Consider the following 21390-nt stretch of genomic DNA (forward strand, 5'->3'; position numbering starts at 1 on the left):
CCCTCTGAATAGCCACTACTTTGCAGCTAGTTTGGGGAACAGAAAGCATTTCAGCAGCCAGCCCTGCCACAAAGCACTAGGGGTTCTTAAGTAAGGGCTGCAGAATTCTTTCTGAGAGGGACAAAAGAGAGACTTCCTGTCATTCCCATTACTTTCTGCATGTGGGACCAATATGGGCAATGCAAAGTTTAAACAGTTGCAAATGGAGAAGGGGAGGGGGCAGTATCATGCCTTGTTTTACATATTTCTCTATTTCTAGGTTGAATTTAAAGGGAAGTCTTAGCATTCTCCTTTCAGAAAGCTAGTAGACCCCAGTGAAGTGGTTGTTTACTGGGATGCCTCATTTCACCATTATTTGCTTATGGAAAATAAAGGGGAGTGACAGGAAAAGAGAGGGGGGGCTGCTGGAGGGGGCTGGGGGAAGAGGGAGGCACTGACCACAGTGCAGCACCAGTAACCTTGTCTTATGTGATCATTAACCTTGCTGGAAGGCGCAGCTGGCAGCTCACTCTGAGGTTTGTCATTAGAATTGTGAGCTGAGCCACACAGATACTGCAGGAGTATTTAAAGGATTGTTTGGTTTTCTGGGAGCGCTCTGGCTATCTTTCTGTGTGGCAGCAAAATGAGATTTCAGCTGCTCTTTTTTCTCTTCCTTTTTTTCACGATGGGTGTACTCCTTATCAATGGACAAAGGCCAGGTAGGACTTTTCCGTTACTGTATTTGAATTGCATCTGAGTGTTATGTGTGATATGTCTGCAAGCAGATATGCATATATGTGTACAGCATGTGTGTGTGAGGTAGGATGTGTGTATATACCTTTGTCTTGTGGAGATAGTTGATGGGGACTCCAGGAAATGTTTATGAATTCCAAAGCCTTCTCTGCTCTCTGGTTAATTACTTTGATAGACTGTTAAAGTGATAGCTGAAGACAAATATAAAGATAAATGGATACATAAGTTTTGCATCAGTGAGTTCAAAACATTATACTCTGAGATGTTGCAAATATTTTTTTGCAGTCCTGACCATCCAGAAAATTGGCGTGCTCATTAAAGCGCTACATAAAATCTTCTATGTACAGCCAAATGGTGGAATACCAAACAGTTCATTTAAGCATCTTTGCTGAAGACTGGGATCTGCTAAGCTTAACTGGGTTTTATACCTTAATAGAATCACTGTGTAGCAGAAAGCAACTGAACTTTCTTAAGAGCTGTAGCTATTCTATTTCTAGAAATAAAGCTGAGTTGATTCTCTCAAAATAATTTTTTTAAAGCAAAGAGAGAGCAGTGTTCTAGTGAAGCTTTTATGAATGTAAAACAACAAAAAAAAAAGTCTAGGTATGACATATATATTTTTGGTGCATAGTATTTCTTTGCTTTAAGTACTTTCTTCAGCATTTATCTCATTTATGGTGCAGCACTACCAAGGTTTTTTAATAAAATTGGTGTTCTAATAAAGCCAGGAAACTACTCCAATTCTACAAAGGTTTTTTGTTTTTTTTTTTTCCTTAATTTCTAATATAACATCAGATACAGTGGTAGGCAATGGGGATACCAAGGCAGAAACAAACATATCAATGGTCCCTGCCCTCAGAGAGCTTATATTCCAAAAAAATCAAAAGTACATTCTAATATTCTTTTACATCCATGGTTCCCAAAAAAAAAAAAAATTGGTAGTCATCAGAGTAGGAATATGAATTATTTTTCTGAGCCATGGGATTCAAACTAACAAGTTCAAATAATGAGATACGGTAAGTTACCTTTCAGGAGATGCTTTATTTTATTTTTTTTAATTAAAGTGTTTTATTTCAAAAATACATGCATGGATAATTTTCAACATTCACTCAAGACCTATTTTTAAAGTAGGCAATGGATATAATTAGCTGAAAAGATGAAGTATGGGTCTATAAGAGTACATACCATTAGTCTTATTAGAGTAGAGAAAAGGCTAACCAGGGAATGAGCAGGTATGGTAAATTACCTTTCAGGAGATACTTTATTTTATTTTTTTTAATTAAAGCTTTTTATTTTTAAAATACATGCATGGATAATTTCCAACATTCACTCAAGACCTATTTTTAAAGTAGGCAATGGATATAATTAGCTGAAAAGATAAAATGTAAGAGAATGGGTCTATAAGAGTACATACCATTAATTAGTCTTAGTAGAATAGAGAAAAGGCTAACCAGAGAATGAGCGGTGTTAATCACATGTTCATGACTGCCTCCAGTTCAGACTGTCATTTTTGTTGTTGACCAGAAATTCACTCTGAAATTCAGAGAATAAATCGCAACCAGGATCCATAGGGCATACCCTCTGACACTCACAAGAAAAATGTACTTTTCCAAATGAGCCCTGTTCCATTGTTTATAGCTTTCAGTGCTACTATACACCAAAGTCTGTGGAGTGAAGTTTACTTTGGTCAAGGTTCTTGTAAAATATTGGTGATTAATTCACTGGACAAAAAGTGAAAGGGCAACTTCTGTTTAAATAAGCCTTCAAGAAGATGACAGCTCTGGCTACACTGAGCTTGAAAATGAACTCCTTGATTTATTCTGATTACCTTATTTATATTTTAGTAATGCACGTGTATTTTGCATCCTGATGCCCCTTATCATATGAATTAACGCCCAGCACGCTACAGATGGGCACCGGACTGCTTGGTTCCAAAAGATTTCATTGTATGCTCAGGCAACACAGTATATGATTTTCTTGGGGAGGAGTGTAAAAATGTTTTTGCTTTTTTTTAATTGCAGGTAATCTGGCTTTGAGGAGAAAACTGCATAGACACAGCTGTCTCCAGAGGAGATGCATACCCCTCCATTCCCGCGTGCCCTTCCCCTGAGGTATTTCTGATAGTCCCCTCTCCCAAAAAAATGGCTTTCTTAAAATTTCAGCAGCGTTCATTCATCTCTGGGTTGGACCTGATAATAAAATCAGGCGCCAGGAGAATGCAATTATGAATGTGCTTCTAAACATGTGTTTTGAAATGCTGCGTGGGTAGCTGAGCATGTTCCCCAGAATAAGCACATTCCAAGTTAGACTTACACGGTATTTTTTTTAAAAAGCACTTGGAGATGCATTTTCTTAACCAAACCACAGCCGTAATTTGTTTGGTCTTGATTCCTGGTCATTTCTTTTTGCCTGCAGACAGGGTTTGAAAAGGAACAAACCCTATTTGTTCATCTAAGCTCCAAGGCGGTATTCCCAGCCTCATCTATGTGGCTGGTGCTGATTATCCGGCTTTCTAGGAGAAATTGGAGTGGGGGGCGGGGAATGGGAAATGGGGGAGCACTTGCTGCTGCCCTAATTTGCCTTTTGCAGCTTCAGATCCTAAATTAGCTTTCCCTTAATTTCCCACCCACCAAAATGCTAATCTTTTCACTCAGGAAACTGCCTTCCCGATCACCAAGAATTCAGTCTGAATCTATTAACTTTTAAAAGGTGCTAAAGTAGGAATGTTTCGCATAAAAATATTCCTGTTGGTTTGCAACTGCCTTGATTTTAAAGTCTTCATTCCTTTTAAAAGCCTTTTTTTTTTTAAGTCTTTCAAGATGGCTCTGGAGCTCAGTCACTCAGTTGAGCGGTGTGCATATGCAAACACTAATTAACTAGTCCTGTTAGCCTGTATGTAGCTTTTATGGCTTTCATTGCAATGCCCATTGTTTGCTAAATGTTTTTCCTATCAGGTTAAAGCCCTTTGGTAAGAAGTCAGAAGAAGGAACTTACTTAAAAGGTATAGTGATAGGTAACTATAAGACAAAGCTAAAACCCAGAAAGAAACCTGTTTTTCTTTGAGTTCTGCTTGATAGGAGAAACTTGCTATAACCAGTTTCTTAGAAATAGTGACTATAACTTGCAATGAGATGTTTTGCATTAAAAACAACAAGCAGAGTGTATATCTTGGGTATACACTGTGTCTGAAGAAACCTCTGCTTCAGATTTCCTAGCATTTTGCTATAAATAACAATGAGCATTGCTTGTATCAAACAATAGCAAGAAGATTCCTGCATATTAGTAAAGTGAGGGAGACACCCTTGCATAATGAAACACAAAGCATCCCTTATCCACAAGTCATCGTGGTTTTCTCCATTAACTGCTAGCCATAAAAAAAAAAAAAAAAAAAAAGCCAAGATTACAGGTAAACAAGCTGCTAAATTGGAATAAGAAAGTCTAAAAAGTTAAGGAAATTTCTGATTTAAACTGAACATTGGCAAAAAGAATGACAGATACTATTTGTTCCTCTTCTTTTGGTATCCCTATCACCTCACAGGTTCCTGAAACATAGTAGAACTCAGTTATTGCTTTTTGAATCTAAATGAACTGACTTGAAATTTACATCAACCTGCAATAATCCTTAACTTTGGGACTAGTTCTGTCAATTCTATCTTAAATTCTCTCAGTGTCTAGGTCAGCAGACATGCTTGCTGGAAGCTTTGCACCTAGTTTTGGGGGGGGCTTTTAAAGAAAAAACTGCTCACTCATACAAAATGTTAATGTGTTTCCCAAGATTCTTCTATCAATAATTTTTTTTAATTAGGGTAGTAATAGACACTAAAACTAGACTATTGTCTGTGATTTCTTTAATAAAGAGACCTCCCAAGTGAAGAAGCTCCATTTACCAATGAAGGGTCAGCACCTTCTCTAAATTTATAAGTTAAGACGTTGCAACTTGCCCAGGCTTATACAATTAGGAGTTTGGGGTTGCCTTTTTTTTTTTTTGAGGGGGGGGGGGGAGGCAGGGCCTTCCTAGCTTTGAGCCAGCTTACTTATCCATCCTACTGCCTCTCATTAAAATCAGTTAAGAATAATTATGCATCACATTGTATCATTCTGTAAGAGGCTTGTCACATTTGATCTTCACAACAAACCTGTGGGCAAGTTTTATCCCCATTTTATAGATGAGAAAATTAAATCTCAGTGAAGTTGACTTTCCTAGAATCACACAGTAAAAATGGAAGGACCAAGACTCAAACTGAGTCTTCTAACTTAGTGTTCATATAGCCTCTACCAGTATTATAACTTCCTCTTATCTCATGTCCTTATTAGGCTTTTTTTATGGGCACTCACAAAGCAAAGGGAAGTTGGGCTATAAGGCCTGGAGGCCCTTTCTAAGCCCTTTCATCCCTCCTAGGCCCTGGGCCGGCATTCTTTCACTTCCATGTTTCCTGCATGCTTTAAGCACAAATTGAATGTGAGGGGTTGGCTCCTTTTAGACCATCTAGGACCTTGGAACAGGATAGATAAACTGAATAAAATGTAGTTTACATTGGGAGCTTTTCAGATTAGCCCCTTGGTGATGAATTCTTTGGTCCACTTATTAGTGATGCATGCTGACCCCACTGTTACTTAGACAAATTGCCTAGTCCTTCCCATTGAGCTAGTTTCCTTAGAAGAGCTACCCTGAATACAACCCATCCGACCGACTCGTTAATTTGGCATTAGGTGGACAAAGCCTTAAAGTCCTAAGTGATAGATTTGATGTAAGAATGGAGAACAAGATGATGCTTGTCAGTGATAAACCAAAAAATCCTCCATTAGGGATTTGTGCAAGGGAGATAAGGAGCAGCCAAAGGTAGCCTGAATTTTTCAACTTTTCTCCATTCTCCCAAATTTTCCTTCTAGTAGTAAAATCTAATTTGCTGTTTTTACATTCTGGGCATTGCAGATGAACCTGCTTATCCACTGAGGAACGCAACTGTTTTAATTTTGACCATAAGAACTCTTTAGATGCTTATTTTGGAACTAATTTCTGGAACCAAGTATAATCATTTCTTATTTCCTAATTCAATTCAATAAGCATTGTCTAAGTACCCACATTTCGAGGCTTACAGGGTTCCTTGATGGGGCTTGAGAATCTAATATGAAAAAAAATCACATTTGTTTTTTTTTTTTTTTTAAGACTAATGGGGGAGTTAAGATATGTATGTACTCAAACAGAATATGAAATGTTAAAAGGAAAGAATACTTTTAAATTAAATAAATAATAAGTAAAATAAATAAAGCAAGATGGGGATGGGAGTCAGGTGGGGAGACTTTTAATAAACAAGGGATGGCAAATGACTTGAACCTTAAATAAATCCTTGATGAAATTCAACAAGCCATGTGTTATCATCACAATTAGAGAAATCTCTTAAGATTTGTGGACTAAGAGAAAGATAGTGAGCAAATATTTTGCTGTTTAAATAAAGGCTTAATAGGTGGAGTATTTGGAAGGTTTCCAGAAGGGACCATTACCATTTACTGCTGAAAAATGCAATTGCCAAAGCCTTGATGCCTTAGACATAGATTGAGTTGTTGGTTCAGCTAGAGTTAGATCCAATTAAGCTTGCTAGACTTGAGAAAATGGCAGCCACATTCTCTGGGGCTTCTAGGGAAAGACATAATATGAGGATTTCTCTGTGGTTTTCAAGTATAAAAATTGGCAAGCTACTGAGAAAGCCAGGTTGCGTCTGTCTGCCCCTTTTCAAGATGTTTTTTTGTGTGCCATTGTGACACTGAGTAGCTTTTGTTGGTGAAGAGTTTTCTAACAAGTGGTTTCTGATTTTTTTAAGGGAAAAAAACACTAGAATTTATTAAATACAGAAATAAGATTGTCAGGTCTGTGCATAAGGAAGATCACTCGGTAGCTGTGTGAATGATGGAACAAAATAAGGAGGCAGAGAGATCAGTTAGGAGCCTGTTGGAGATGAAAATCTGAACTGAAGTAGTGGTTGAATGAGCAGACAAAAGAAGCAGGATGTGAACAATATCATAGAGAGGAAAATGGCAAGATTTGGCCACTAAATAGATTTGTGGAATAAAGGACAATAAGGAGATGAAGATAAACCAAGATTACAAAGCTGTGAAAACTCACTTTTGATAGAAACAATAAAGTTTTGATGGAAATAAAAAAAGTTTGACAGGGTGGGTTGTGAAGGAAGGTGAGTGCAAAGTTAACTAATTCAGTTTGGGATATATTGAGTTTTTTAAGACCTCTAGCAAATACTGGACAATTTATGATGTAGAATTGAAGCTCAAAGGAGGGACTGGGATGTATAAAAAGAGAAGAGTGTGCAAAACAGAATCTTGGGGAATATCTATCAATAAGAGTTTTGATATAGATTATGAACCAGCAAAGGAGACTCCAGAGAATTCTAGCAGAAGGAAGAACAAGGAGAGAGTAGTTTCATTAAAAACTCAGGGAATAGAGATTAAATATAAATCAACACATATTGATTTTTTTTTCCTTTTTCTTGTTTTTTGCCCTCGTAGTTTTTCTCTTTTGTTCTGATTTTTCTCTCCCAACATGATTCATGAGGAAATGTGTTTTTTTTTAATGCATGTACATGTATGACCAGAAAAAATAAAACAATTAAAAAAAAAAAACAGGAAGGAGAATATTTCCAAGGAGAGAGACAGTAGTCAATAATATAAAATACTGAGATCAAAAAGGATATGACCTAAGAAAAGATTACTGCCAGACTCTCAGTAACTTTGGAGAAAAGTTTCAGTGAGTGATAAGGTCAGAAACTATTGCAATCAAAAGATAATGAAGATCTATCTGAATTAAAATCAAGGTGGTGAGAATGAATGAGGGTGAAAACTCAGGGGTAGAATAGATTAGACTTGGCAATTAATTTTGTGGGGGATAGAAACAGGGAAGGAAGACAGTCAAAGATGACTCTGAGATTTCAAACTTGTAAATTGGGAGAAAGTTGGAGCCAGCAATAGAAATGGAGAACTTACTGTAGGGGGGGGGGGGGGGGAGGAGGGAGGAAGGCAGGTTATAAGAGAGAGATAATGAGTTCAGTTTAAGACATTTTGAGTTTAAGGTGATAGTGCGATATGGGTGAAAATGTTCAGTAAGTAATTGGAAATGTGAGATTCAGAGGAGAGGTTATAGTAGGAGACAGAAAATGTCCCACAAAGAAGTAAATATTGAAGATATAAGAATAAATAAAAAAGAGAATAAAGAAACTAAAGACAAAGGGACTGATAACTGGTCCATAAGGAAAGCTTCAATATTGGATAAAGGAAGAAAGAGAAAGAGGCTATATCTGAAAGATGCAAGCAAAGAACCACTAAAGTACATCATGATTCAGGGTTAGTGAGAAATCAGGGACAGGCTAGTCAAAAGTGTCATATACTGCAAAAAAAGGAGAGGGAGAGAAAGCCTTTGGGTCACTGGTGACTTTGGAATGAACTAGTTCTATAAAGTGAAAGATGCCAGATTACAAAAGATTATGGAGACACAAAAGTATATACAATGAATACAGTAGGTCACTAGTTCACAAACTATTTAATCTCCTCTAATGACCTCTTTACACAGTTAAAAATTGAGGATCCCAAATAGTATTTATTTATGTAGCTTATATCTCTAATAATAAACCCATGTTCATTTAAATAATACCTTTTTGTGAAAAATAACTTTTCCAAAAGTAATTTAAGGAGAAGAATAGCATAGTTTTCCATATTTTTGCAAATCTCTTTAATGTCTGATGGGTGAAAACTGGATTCTCTTATTTGCATTCAATCTGTTGTGATAAGTTATTTTAGTACATGAAGAAGTTCCAGAGAAAGGAGTATTTTAATAACCTTTATAGATAATTGTGGATGTTTTTCTTTGATCTTAGACCAAGAATTGACAAGTAATAATTTTTTAAATATTAGCTGCTGTGTGCAATCTGAAACGATATCAATGAACTTTCCACTCTCTGTTACATAAAATTCATTGATCTTTCTTGCACTTTGAATAGATCTTAACCATGAATATTTTTATAACAGCATTCATTGGTCTGGGTGGGGAAAGGGGGGAACTGGTTAAATTAATTATGAAAATATTCCAAAGATTGACATTTATTAGATTTTTTTAAAATTGTATTTCTTAATACTACTATCAATCTCATCAGAAAAGTCTTTAAGTATTGGGAAGTTACCAAATTCACAATGACAGATACAATTTTCCAAAGTTGAAATTTTTACTTGAAATTTTAATTTTATGATCCCCGACAAATACTAACAGTCGTTTTCCTTAAAGTGGCAGGCTCACTACTTCATTTTGAAAAAATACCTGCTAAAAATCCAAATCTAAATAATTATCTGTCAGTTGCTCTTTCCAGTGAAAATGGTGTCCTGTTTTGTTTTGTTTTTTTTTCCTAAAAAAGCCACTATAGTGTGCGGCTAACAAATCAAATAGTCAACTGAGTTCTTTTTCTCAAGGAACTATGGTGATGCAAAATTGAGCAATTCTATCACACAGAATATTAATTAAGCAGTTAATAATTTTGTGGCTTCATCAAGGACATTCTTAAGTAGAACTTGCATATGTGTGTTTATGTAATTTTATATATGTGTGTGTAAACACATGCATATATATATGTATACACATGTTTTATGAGTATGTGTTTATATGTTCATAGATAGAAAGGGAAGGGAGAGAGAGAGGGAGGGAGGGAAGGAAGAAGGGAGGGAGAAAAGGAGAGAGGAAGAGAGAAAGTTGAGGGCATGGCAGTAAAGAACGCAATCATTGCTAAAGTGTAATTTGGTGCAACTACCTTGATTTGTACTAGGAAGAACTTACACAATTTTATACAATATGAAGAAACAATCCGTGGCTTCTGGGTATGTTCAAGTTCTGATATTTTGTATTTTTGTGACTTTGGGCAAGTTACTTAGTATACCTAAACCTTAGTTTCAAGGTAGAACTAGATGTATTCTACCTTTAGATCTATGATCCTGCAAATTTCTAAATTAATTGAGACATAAATGGGGATGGAGGTAGGAATGGTAAAAGAAGTGAGGAAGCAAGAACTAAATATCTATTTATATATGTATATGTGTATGTCCTTTTGATCCACCAGTATCTCTACTGAGTCTGTATCCTAAAGAGATCATAAAAAGGGGGGGAATCCACAAAAATGTTTGTTTCAGCTCTTTGTGTAGGGGCAAGAAACTGGAAACTGAGTGGATACCCATTAGTTAGAGATTGGCTGTGAGTAAGTTATGGCATATGAATGGTATGGAATAGTATTGTTCTATGAGAAATGATTATCAGAATGATTTCAGGGAGGCCTGGAGGGACTTATATAAACTGATGCTGAGTGAAATGAGCAGAACCAGGAGATCATTATACAAGGCAACAATAAGACTATATGATGATCAATTCTGATGGACGTGGCTCTTTTCAGCAATGAGGTGATTCAGGCTAGTTCCAGTAGTCTTATAAAGGAGAGAACCATCTGCACCCAGAGAGAGGACTATGGGGACTGAATGTAGATCACAACATAGTATTTTCACCCATGTTGTTATTGTTCTTTGCTTGCTTGTTTTTTTTTCTCTTTTTTCCCCTTTTGATCTGATTTTTCTTATGTTGAATGATAAATGTGGAAATATATTTAAAAGAATTGCACATGCTTAACCTGGATTATTTGTTTTTGAGAGGGGAGGAGAGGAAAAAGGGAGAAAAATTTGAAACATAAGGTTTTGCAAGAATGAATGTTGAAAACTATGCGTGTGTTTTGAAAAAGAAAAGCTTTTTTTTTAAATGTATATGTGCATATATGTATGTATATCACATATGCAGGTGTACATTATGCTTACATACTTATGCATATATATTTATTTATTTCAAAGTTAACTGGGGGGAAGAAGGGGAGGAAGAATTTAACAAAGATAAGCATTTCTTAATCTAGAATTTGTTAGCCCAGAGATAATCTATATCTTCCCCAATGTGACAGCAAAATTGTTTGTAATTCATCTAGCTTAACATCACACTGTTAGTGTGATAAGTGGGCACTTAAAATGTTCCATTTCTCCCCGCTAAAAGATCCCCCAAGAATATTCAGTGAGAGGTCAAAAACTATTTTCAGAACTCTTCTTTCAAGTTGAAAAACATGTTAATTTCTCATTAAAAAAAAAAAAAAAGTTAACCTTATTTTAAACATCATTTATGAACCTACTTTTTCACAGACACTTGAAACATCTGCATTCTTCTATGCTTCTTTAGAAAACAATCTGCAATAACTCTACTCTTAACTCTTTATTCTTTTCCCCACAATGACTTCTATTTGTTATCTTCTCCCCACTTGCGCTGGACTCTATCCCTACACTTGCAGTGAATTACTTAGTCTCAGTTTCTCCACTGATGGAATTTCCTCAACTGCCTTCCTGCATTCCTCCTTGCATCATTTTTACTTCTTTTTTTTTTCCTCTCTAGTCCAAGAAGAAGCATCCTTCCTTTTCCCTTCCTACTAATTCCTCAGCCTCTACCTTTGGTCACACACTTGCAGGATCTTTTCAAAAACTCCTTATCTGCATGCTCAGGGTCACCCTAATCCTAAAATAGCCTTGTTCTGGCCTTGGGTTTATCCAGCCATTATCCCACCATTTTTTCTCATTTTTGTAGCTAAATTCCGTAGGGGAAAATATCTATACTGATTGCCTCTACTATGTCACACTATCTGTTCTGTTCCTGATCTTTTCTAAACCGGACTTCTCTCCTCACCTCTCTATTAAAACTCCATTCTCAGGGATTACTAATAATCTGCTCATTGCTTAAAACCAGTAGTCTTTTATCAATCTCATTTTTTTTAAACCTCTCTGCAGCACTTCTCTCACTTTAAGACAAAGCTTCTTAATCTGTGGGTTGTGACCCCATATGGTGTCTTGCATTTGACTATGGGAATCATGAAATTAAGACTTATCGGTAAATATTTTGATTTGTATACCTATTTTATATATCTACATAGACAATTTCTCAGGCAAAAAGGAATCACAAGTAGAAGAAGTTTAAGCCCTGGTTTAAGAGATTCAAGACTTTCTGATTCTTTTCTTACCTCTAATTCCCCTTCACTGACACTTTTTCTAACGCCTGATCTCTTCCAAACTCCTTAAGACTTTAAGACAGAGTAGTTTTCTTTCCCCTAAAGCTAATATTCCTAAGCTTTTGTCCTTGATTTTCTATTCTTTTCTTTATATAATTCTTTGCTGAAATTTCATTCACTCCCATGACTTTAACTCTAAGATATCTCCTCTTGCATGTAGAACATCTCTATAGAGATTATCTGAAATTCAGCAATTCCAAAATTCAGTAATTAATCTTTTCCCCGTACCTGCTCTTTTCTCTTATGTGTGTGTGTTTTGTCAGCGGTCCTAGTACTCATCTAGTCTACTACATTTGAAACCTTAATATTTGCTTCTTCTCTCTCCTTCATGCCTCATATATTGCTCTTATGTCTTTTTATTTATTTTAAATTTAATTTTAAATAAATAACTTTTTCTCCCTCTCACTTCCCCATTCCTCAGGTCAATATCCAAAAAAAAAAAAAAAAACTTATAAAAATATACATAGTCAAGTAAACCAACTTCTCACTTTGGCTATCTCCAAAAATATATGTCTTATTCTGCATCTTTAAGCAATGGTCTCTTGTATGTCTCGTTCTGCATCTTAAGCAATGGTCTCTTGCATGTCTCATTCTGCATCATTTAAGCAATGCTTTCTTGCATGCAATGGTCTCTTGCATGTCTCCTTCTGCATCTTTTAAGCAATGGTCTCTTGTATGTCTCAATCTGCATCTTTTAAGCAATGATCTCTTGCATGTCTCATTCTGCATTTTAAGCAATGGTCTCTTGCATGTCTCAATCTGCATCTTTTAAGCAATGATCTCTTGCATGTCTCATTCTGCATTTTAAGCAATGGTCTCTTGCATGTCTCATTCTGCATCTTTTAAGCAATGATCTCTTGTATGTCTCAATCTGCATCTTTTAAGCAAGAGTCTCTTGTATGTCTCATTCTGCATCTTAAGCAATGGTCTCTTGCATGTCTCATGCTGCATCTTTTAAGCAATGATCTCTTGCATGTCTCATTCTGCATTTTAAGCAATGGTCTCTTGCATGTCTCATTCTACATCTTTTAAGCAATGATCTCTTGTATGTCTCATTCTGCATCTTTTAAGTAAGGGTCTCTTGTAGTCTCATTCTGCATCTTAAACAATGGTCTCTTGCATGTCTCATTCTGCATCTTTTAAGCAATGATCTCTTGCATGTCTCATTCTGCATCTTTTAAGTAAGGGTCTCTGGTATGTCTCATTCTGCATTTTAAGCAATGGTCTCTTGAACATATATCTCAATCTGCATCTTAGGCAATGGTCTCTTATACGTCTCATTCTGTATCTTAAGCAATGGTCTCTTGCATGTCTCATTCTGCATCTTTTAAACAAGGGTCTCTTGTATGTCTCATTCTGCATCTTAAGCAATGGTCTCTTGTATGTCTCGTTCTGCATCTTTTAAACAATGATCTCTTGCATGTCTCATTCTGTATCTTAAGCAATGGTCTCTTGTATGTCTCATTCTGCATCTTAAGCAATACTCTCTTGCATGTCTCATTCTGCATCTTTTAAGCAAGGGTCTCTTGTACATCTCAATCTGCATCTTTTAAACAAGGGTCTCTTGCATGTCTCATTCTGCACCTTTTAAGCAAGGGTCTCTTGTACATCTGCATCTTAAGCAATGGTCTCTTGTATGTCTCAATCTGCATCTTTTAAGCAATGGTCTCTTGCATGTCTCATTCTTCATCTTTTAAGCAATGATCTCTTGCATGTCTCAATCTGCATCTTTTAAGTAAGGGTCTCTTGTAGTCTCATTCTGCATCCTAAACAATGGTCTCTTGCATGTCTCATTCTGCATCTTTTAAGTAAGGGTCTCTTGTATGTCTCATTCTGCATTTTAAGCAATGGTCTCTTGAACGTACATCTCAATCTGCATCTTAGGCAATGGTCTCTTGTACGTCTCATTCTATATCTTAAGCAATGGTCTCTTGCATGTCTCATTCTGCATCTTTTGAGCAATGATCTCTTGTATGTCTCAATCTGCATCTTTAAAGCAATGGTCTCTTGCATGTCTCATTCTGCATCTTTTGAGCAATGATCTCTTGCATGTCTCAATCTGCATCTTTTAAGCAATGACCTCTTGCATGTCTCATTCTGCATCTTTTAAGCAATGGTCTCTTGTACGTCTCATTCTATATCTTAAGCAATGGTCTCTTGAACGTACATCTCAATCTGCATCTTAGGCAATGGTCTCTTGTACGTCTCATTCTATATTTTAAGCAATAGTCTCTTGCATGTTTCATTCTGCATCTTTTAAGCAATGATCTCTTGTATGTCTCAATCTGCATCTTTAAAGCAATGACCTCTTGTATGTCTCGTTCTTCATCTTTTAAGCAATGGTCTCTTGTATGTCTCGTTCTTCATCTTTTAAGCAATGGTCTCTTGTATGTCTCATCCTGCATCTTTAAACAATGATTTCCCTAGCAGGAGGTGGATAGCAAGTTTCATCCCCAGCCCTCTGGAATCCTGCAATCAGTCAATGCACTGATAAGAGTGCTTAAGTCTTTCAAAGACTAACAGCAAGCACCTAACCCACAGGATTGATGTGAGGATCAAATGAGATATTTGTTAAGCTATTAACTGAGTGTCTGGCACATAGTAGGAACTTCATAAATGCTTATTCCCTTCTTCCTTTCCCTCTCCCTTACTGTATAAATTGTTCTCCTTACCTTTCATACTCAGGCTAACACAAACCCTGACAATTCTATCTTTATCAAGGCTTTCATCTGTCCCTTCTTACCTTTCCACACTGATTCCACCAGGCTTTCCTTACCAGCCCCCCAGATGTTTGCCTAAGTCTGCCATCTCCTTCTGGCGTCATTCCAATCCATCCATCATATCAACAACACAAAGTTAAACTAAGCTTAGGCTCAAGTCCTCATGCTCGCAAAATCTTTACTGGTTCCCTAATAGCTGTTGGGGAACATTCAGACTCCTATGCCTAAATGCAAGATTTTCCACATGCAGTTGTCACTTTGCTCTTCCAATGTTAACTCACTTTTAGTCCTGTATTCTTTTATGAATGTACCCATTGTTTTCCCAGTTTCAGGTCTTTTCCTCATATTGTTCCCAGGAGCTAGAATGTCCTAGTTTCCCCTCCTTCAACTAAGTTGTTACCTAGCCATTAAATCCTGGCTTTTTCCTGTAGAAAATCTTTTCTGATCCTGCGTATTGATAATGACTGTTCCGAGGACTTTATTCTATCTCTACTATAGCTGTCATATATTCTAGGGCATTATCTTATAGCCCAGTGGACTACAAGCTTCATCCTTTATCCATGAATTATCTAAACTGTGTATCTTCCCTCAGTGACTAACACTGAGCCTTCAAGGTAAGAGCTTAAGAGACATTTGAATTTGTTTGTAGAGGTTCTTTTGACTATGTACAGACATTTTATGGCCTCAGTCCTGTCTCAATAGCGGATTATCAGATTTAGAACTGAAAGAAACATTAGAGAGTATCACGTAATCAGGATTTCAAGCTGAAAGGGAGCTTAGAAGCCCCTAATTTTTAAAAATAAGGGACAGAGAATTGAAGAGATTTGTTTGAGATTATCCAGCTATTAAGTGTCTGAGGAAGGAATTGAACACTCCTGAGTCCAGAGCTCTATTCACTATCATGTCATTCTTCATTCTAAAGATAAAGAAACTAAGTCCTAAAGAGATTTAGTTATTCATCCAAGATGATGAAGAGGAGAAAAGTGGAGATGCTATTTGAATCCCTGTCCTTTTACTTCAAATCTATGCCATTATAACTTAATACTTATCAAGTGTTCTGTTGGTAAGTTAATGAGATTTAAGATTCCTCAAAGAATAATGATGGGATTTGTTGGATTGTTTTTTTGTTTTTGTGGGGTTTTTTTTGATATATTACTCCTATCCTATAATTTCATTAGAAAGCTGCACTACTCCAAAAGCTCTGTGGTATTCATAGTAAAGTTACTCTGTCAATGCTGATTACAAATCCTTTACCTACCTTAATGGTCAGCCATGAGTTGATAAAACCAAAAAAAAGAAAAAAAGAAAAGAAAAAAAAAAAGAAAGAAAGAAAAAAAAACAAAACAAAAACTCTAAACTCAAAAAACTGATAGATATCCTTTTAGTGATACAGTTCTCCAAATTTAGTCAAATTTCTTTCTAGAAATTTTTGAATTTTTAGTTGAATCTCTTTCTAGATTTGTAAGAATAGTCAAAGTTTCAAGTTCTCGAAATATATAATTTTCATGTCACATCTGGGCCATAAAGAAATCACAAATTGGGATCCTGTCCTGGCATTGATGAACAATAGGATATTTAAAAGCTTCTTAAATTTTTTTGCTACTTAAAAAGCAACCAAAGTGACTATGGGTCCTTTCAAAAACTATGCTTCCTTTTTGGGTTTGACGTTTGTATATTAAGCAGAAAACGTGAAAAATCAATTGCTTAAAACAGGAATGTCAAATACTGGCTAACACTTATCAAGAACTATGTTCACATGTAATTGAGAAATATTTAACAAAATAAAAATACAATAAAACATAGATAATGTTAATTTGTGATTATCTTAGTGACTATGTCTTATCTACAGTCTAATAGTCTCCACTTCTATTTGAGTTTGATACCATTCATTTAAAGCATATCCCCAAAGAAGAGATATGAAAAAGCAGTTTCTTCTACTACCCAGAAGTCAGAAGAGGTCTGTTTTTCTTTTTCTTTTCTTTTTTTTAAATGTATTCATCAGTTTGACTGATTGCTTTTTCTCTTCCCTCTTTTTTCTTTTAAATATAACATGTAGTCTATTACATAACTCTCTGACAGGGGCAGGGAAATGAGGAAAATTTAGGTTATATGAAAACAAAAATATCAATAAAACTTTGTTTTTAAAAATGATTAATACTTTAAATATTAGTTTAAAAAATTAAGTGCCTTTTTTGGAAAATCATATTGTAATTATCTAGTCAGATGCTATTTGAATCCCTGTCCTTTTACTTCAAATCTATGCCATTATAACTTAATACTTATCAAGTGTTCTGTTGGTAAGTTAATGAGATTTAAGATTCCTCAAAGAATAATGATGGGATTTGTTGGATTGTTTTTTTGTTTTTGTGGGGTTTTTTTTGATATATTACTCCTATCCTATAATTTCATTAGAAAGCTGCACTACTCCAAAAGCTCTGTGGTATTCATAGTAAAGTTACTCTGTCAATGCTGATTACAAATCCTTTACCTACCTTAATGGTCAGCCATGAGTTGATAAAACCAAAAAAAAAAAAAAAGAAAGAAAGAAAGAAAAAGAAACAAAACAAAAACTCTAAACTCAAAAAACTGATAGGTATCCTTTTAGTGTGATACAGTTCTCCAAATTTAGTCAAATTTCTTTCTAGAAATTTTTGAATTTTTAGTTGAATCTCTTTCTAGATTTGTAAGAATAATCAAAGTTTCAAGTTCTCGAAATATATAATTTTCATGTCACATCTGGGCCATAAAGAAATCACAAATTGGGATCCCGTCCTGGCATTGATGAACAATAGGATATTTAAAAGCTTCTTAAATTTTTTTGCCACTTAAAAAGCAACCAAAGTGACTATGGGTCCTTTCAAAAACTATGTTTCCTTTTTGGGTTTGACGTTTGTATATTAAGCAGAAAACGTGAAAAATCAATTGCTTAAAACAGGAATGTCAAACACTGGCTAACACTTATCAAGAACTATGTTCACATGTAATTGAGAAATATTTAACAAAATAAAAATACAATAAAACATAGATAATGTTAATTTGTGATTATCTTAGTGACTATGTCTTATCTACAGTCTAATAGTCTCCACTTCTATTTGAGTTTGATACCATTCATTTAAAGCATATCCCCAAAGAAGAGATATGAAAAAGCAGTTTCTTCTACTACCCAGAAGTCAGAAGAGGTCTGTTTTTCTTTTTCTTTTCTTTTTTTTAAATGTATTCATCAGTTTGACTGATTGCTTTTTCTCTTCCCTCTTTTTTCTTTTAAATATAACATGTAGTCTATTACATAACTCTCTGACAGGGGCAGGGAAATGAGGAAAATTTAGGTTATATGAAAACAAAAATATCAATAAAACTTTGTTTTTAAAAATGATTAATACTTTAAATATTAGTTTAAAAAATTAAGTGCCTTTTTTGGAAAATCATATTGTAATTATCTAGTCATATGCTATATATTTGTGGTTTCTTCCTTGCCACTCAGCAAACTTCTGGGCTCTTTCCCCTACATGTGTTTGAGCTTGAGGAATACAATTTTGGATTTTTGGGTTTTTTTTTTTTTTTTTTTTTGAGGAATACAATTTTAATATTACTCTCAACATATTTAAGGAATCTGACACTAAAGAAATCATAACATTATTTTTAATCCATTCATTCAATTTATATTTTATGTTAGATACCAGGAGAAATACAAAGATACATAAGACATAGTAGCTACCCCCAGGGAGCTTGTCCTTTTAATGAGGGGCCAAAATAAGAACTTATTGCCCATAGAACTTATTTAATCTAAATATAACTGAGTTAGTGTATTTATAGTGTTAAATTGAATTCTGGTACCTGGAAATAGGCAGTTATATAGTAATCAGAAAGAAAAGGAAGGAAAAAGAAATCAAGAGCTAAGTCTCATAGTAGAAGGCAAGCTCTTAGCAAAAAGCAAATTTCCTAATCACCACCACATACCACCTCTTTTCTTGTCTCAAATACACACACACAAATTCAGAACTTTCTTTCCTTCAATACTCACTCAAGCCAAATCAAATGGTCTTTTCTTGATTCTCACTCTTTAACATTGTCAACCATCCCCTTTTTTGGGTAATCTCTTTCTTGGTTTTCAGAACACCACTGTGTACTGGTTTTCCTCCTGCCTATTGGAGTATTCCTCCCTGGTCTCCTTTATTGGATCCTTATCCAGATCAAGACCACTAATCACTGAGTGCCGCACAGGACTCTGTCCTGGGCCCTTTGCTCCCTCGACTTCACTTGTTGAACTCCTCAACTCCCATGAATTTAATTATCATCTCTAAGCTGATGATTCTCAAATCTATCTATCCACCCCCAGCCTCTCTGTGGATTCCAATTTCATGCCTCTAGCTGCCTTTCAGGAATCTCAAACCAGATATCCTGTAGACATCTTAAGCTCAACATGTCCCAAAATAAATTGAACTTTTCTTTTCCTCAAACTCTTCCCCCTTTCAAACTTCTCTATAACTTTGGAGAACGCTACCATCTTCCCATTGCCCTAGTTTTGCAATCTAAATGCTGTCATTCTCAACTCCACATTATTTATCAGTTTTCATATTCCAATCTGTTACCAAAGTCTGTTGATTTCACCACTGAAGCATCTCTAATAAGTCTCCTTTTATCTTCAGATACTTCCCTGGTACAAGCCCTCATCCCTTTATGCCTTAATGTCTTCTGGTTGATCTGCCTGCTACAAGTCTCTCCCCATTCTCAGGACCAGTAATTTTCTTAAAATGTAGCTTCAATGTATTGATCAACCTGCCATCTGGGGGAAGGGGTGGAGGGAAGGAGGGGAAAAATTGGAACAAAAGGTTTGACAATTGTCAATGCTGAAAAATTACCCATGCATATAACTTGTAAATAAAAAGTTATAATAAAAAAATTAAAAATAATTTTTTAAAAAATTAAAATGTAGGTTCAACTATGTTACACACCCCTCTACTGTTCAGTAAACACTAATGATTCCCTATGACTTCCACTATCAGATACAGAGTTTTCTGTGTGACATTCAAAACCCTTCAACCCCTAGCCCTCACCTTCTGAGTTTTCTTACACCTCATACCCCTCCTTCCCACCTCCCAATTCAATCAAATTGGTTTAAAAAAAAAAAAAAGAAGAAGAAGAAGAAGAAGCAAAATAAAATGCAAGCAAACAACAAAAAGAGTGAGAATGTTATGTTGTGTTCCATACTCAGTCACCACAGTCCTCTCTCTGGGCATAGATGGTTCTCGTCATCATAAGATCATTGGAACTGAAATGAATCATTTTATAGTTGAAGAGAGCAACATCCATCATTATTGATCATCATATAGTCTTGTTAATGCTACATATCATGATCTCCTGGTTCTGCTCATTTCACTTATCATCAGTTCGTGTAAGTCTCTCCAAGCCTTTCTGAAATCATCCTGCTGGTCGGAAAACAACTCATTCTGTTATTTATTTCTGCTTTATGGGTGAGTTCATCTCATTCATATTCAAAGTTATAATTACTAGTTTAATTACTAGTTATGTATTTTCCCCTCCATCTTATTTTTCCTCACTATTCTTCTCTCTTTTTTTTAACTCCATCCATCCTCAGAACCATCCACTGTAATGGGCTGAGGCTTGAGTTGATGCACTGAGGTCCCAAGCACATGAGGCTAAATAGTAATTGGACCATACTCTATTAATAGATAAGCTTGGAGAGAGAATGGCCCCCACCCACTCTTTGTGCAAGTCCTGATGTGTTGTATAGGAAATGACGATTTTGGTGGGTGGAGGCAGGGGAGTGGAGAAGGAAGGGGAGGAGAGACTTTTGGGACTGCCATTGCCACGGTTGCCTCCACTCACTTTTTCTGTTTGTTAAGTGTCTGAGGCTGGATTTGAACTCAGGTCCTCTTGACTTCAAGGCTAGTGCTCTATCCACTGAGCCATCTCCTCCCCTTCCCTGACTCTTCAGGGAGGTCAGAGCCCCCAAGGGGAGGTGATCACACCCTCCCTGATTTCTCAGGAAAGGAGGTGAAAGCACCGAAAAGGAAGTGATCACGACCCCCCTGACTTCTCAGGAAGGGAGGTGAAAGCACTAAAAAGGAGATAATCACGCCCTCCCTGACATCTCAGGAAGGGAGATGAAAAGCACCAAAGGGAAGTGGGGGTTGCTAGCAGGTTTCTGGGCTCAAGGGTCTTATTATGCACAAACCCATCAGCATGGGAACACATAGCACATAGCAACAACGCAGAGACTATTAGTGATGACTCTCCCCACAGTCAGTGCAGGCTTGATGTGGTGTAACAAACATGAATTATGCACCCAAGTAACGGTATAACAAACAATATAAATCAACAGTATGATGTAAAAGATTGCCAGAAGTCCTAGAAGGAGAGTATGTAAACAGCAGTCACACATACACCTCTTCAGCAGCCAAGAGATAGTCCAAAACCAGTCTAATGTCCATTGCTTCACATATCAGGGAATCCAATGATCCCCCCAAGTTTTTGAAGTCCAGCAAAAGTCTTTTTATGTCTTAGGGAATCCAATGATTCCAGCAGATTTTGAAGTCCTGTAACAGTCTTATCATTTCTCAGAAAATCCAATGATTCCTGAGGGCTTTAAAGTCCTACAACAATCTTATGTCTCAGAGAATCCAATGATTTCTGAGGTTTTGAAGTCCAATGATTTTCTATGTCCATGAGTCAAACGCCATAACTGCCACACTCTTTCAATGGTGAGCACAATCAGCAACAGAACCACCCGAAGTTTCTTGGGTCTTCTCCTTCGTTTCAAGGGGCTGCTCCATCTCTCTGTGATGGAC

At 36.1% G+C, this 21390-nt stretch overlaps 1 protein-coding gene across 1 annotated transcript in view; it reads left to right on the plus strand.

The window, feature by feature from the left end:
- Window positions 1-445: 445 nt before the first annotated feature.
- The window catches only part of APELA (apelin receptor early endogenous ligand), a 42732-nt gene continuing 21787 nt past the window's right edge, over window positions 446-21390 (plus strand). Inside the window, exons 1-2 of the mRNA XM_051964453.1 lie at window positions 446-698; window positions 2754-2843. Coding sequence (XP_051820413.1) covers window positions 623-698; window positions 2754-2842 — 165 coding nt within the window. The 5' untranslated portion in view covers window positions 446-622 and the 3' untranslated portion in view covers window position 2843. The remainder of the gene's footprint in view (window positions 699-2753; window positions 2844-21390) is intronic.

Source organism: Antechinus flavipes, chromosome 6, assembly GCF_016432865.1.
Source record: "Antechinus flavipes isolate AdamAnt ecotype Samford, QLD, Australia chromosome 6, AdamAnt_v2, whole genome shotgun sequence".
NCBI lineage: Eukaryota > Metazoa > Chordata > Mammalia > Dasyuromorphia > Dasyuridae > Antechinus > Antechinus flavipes.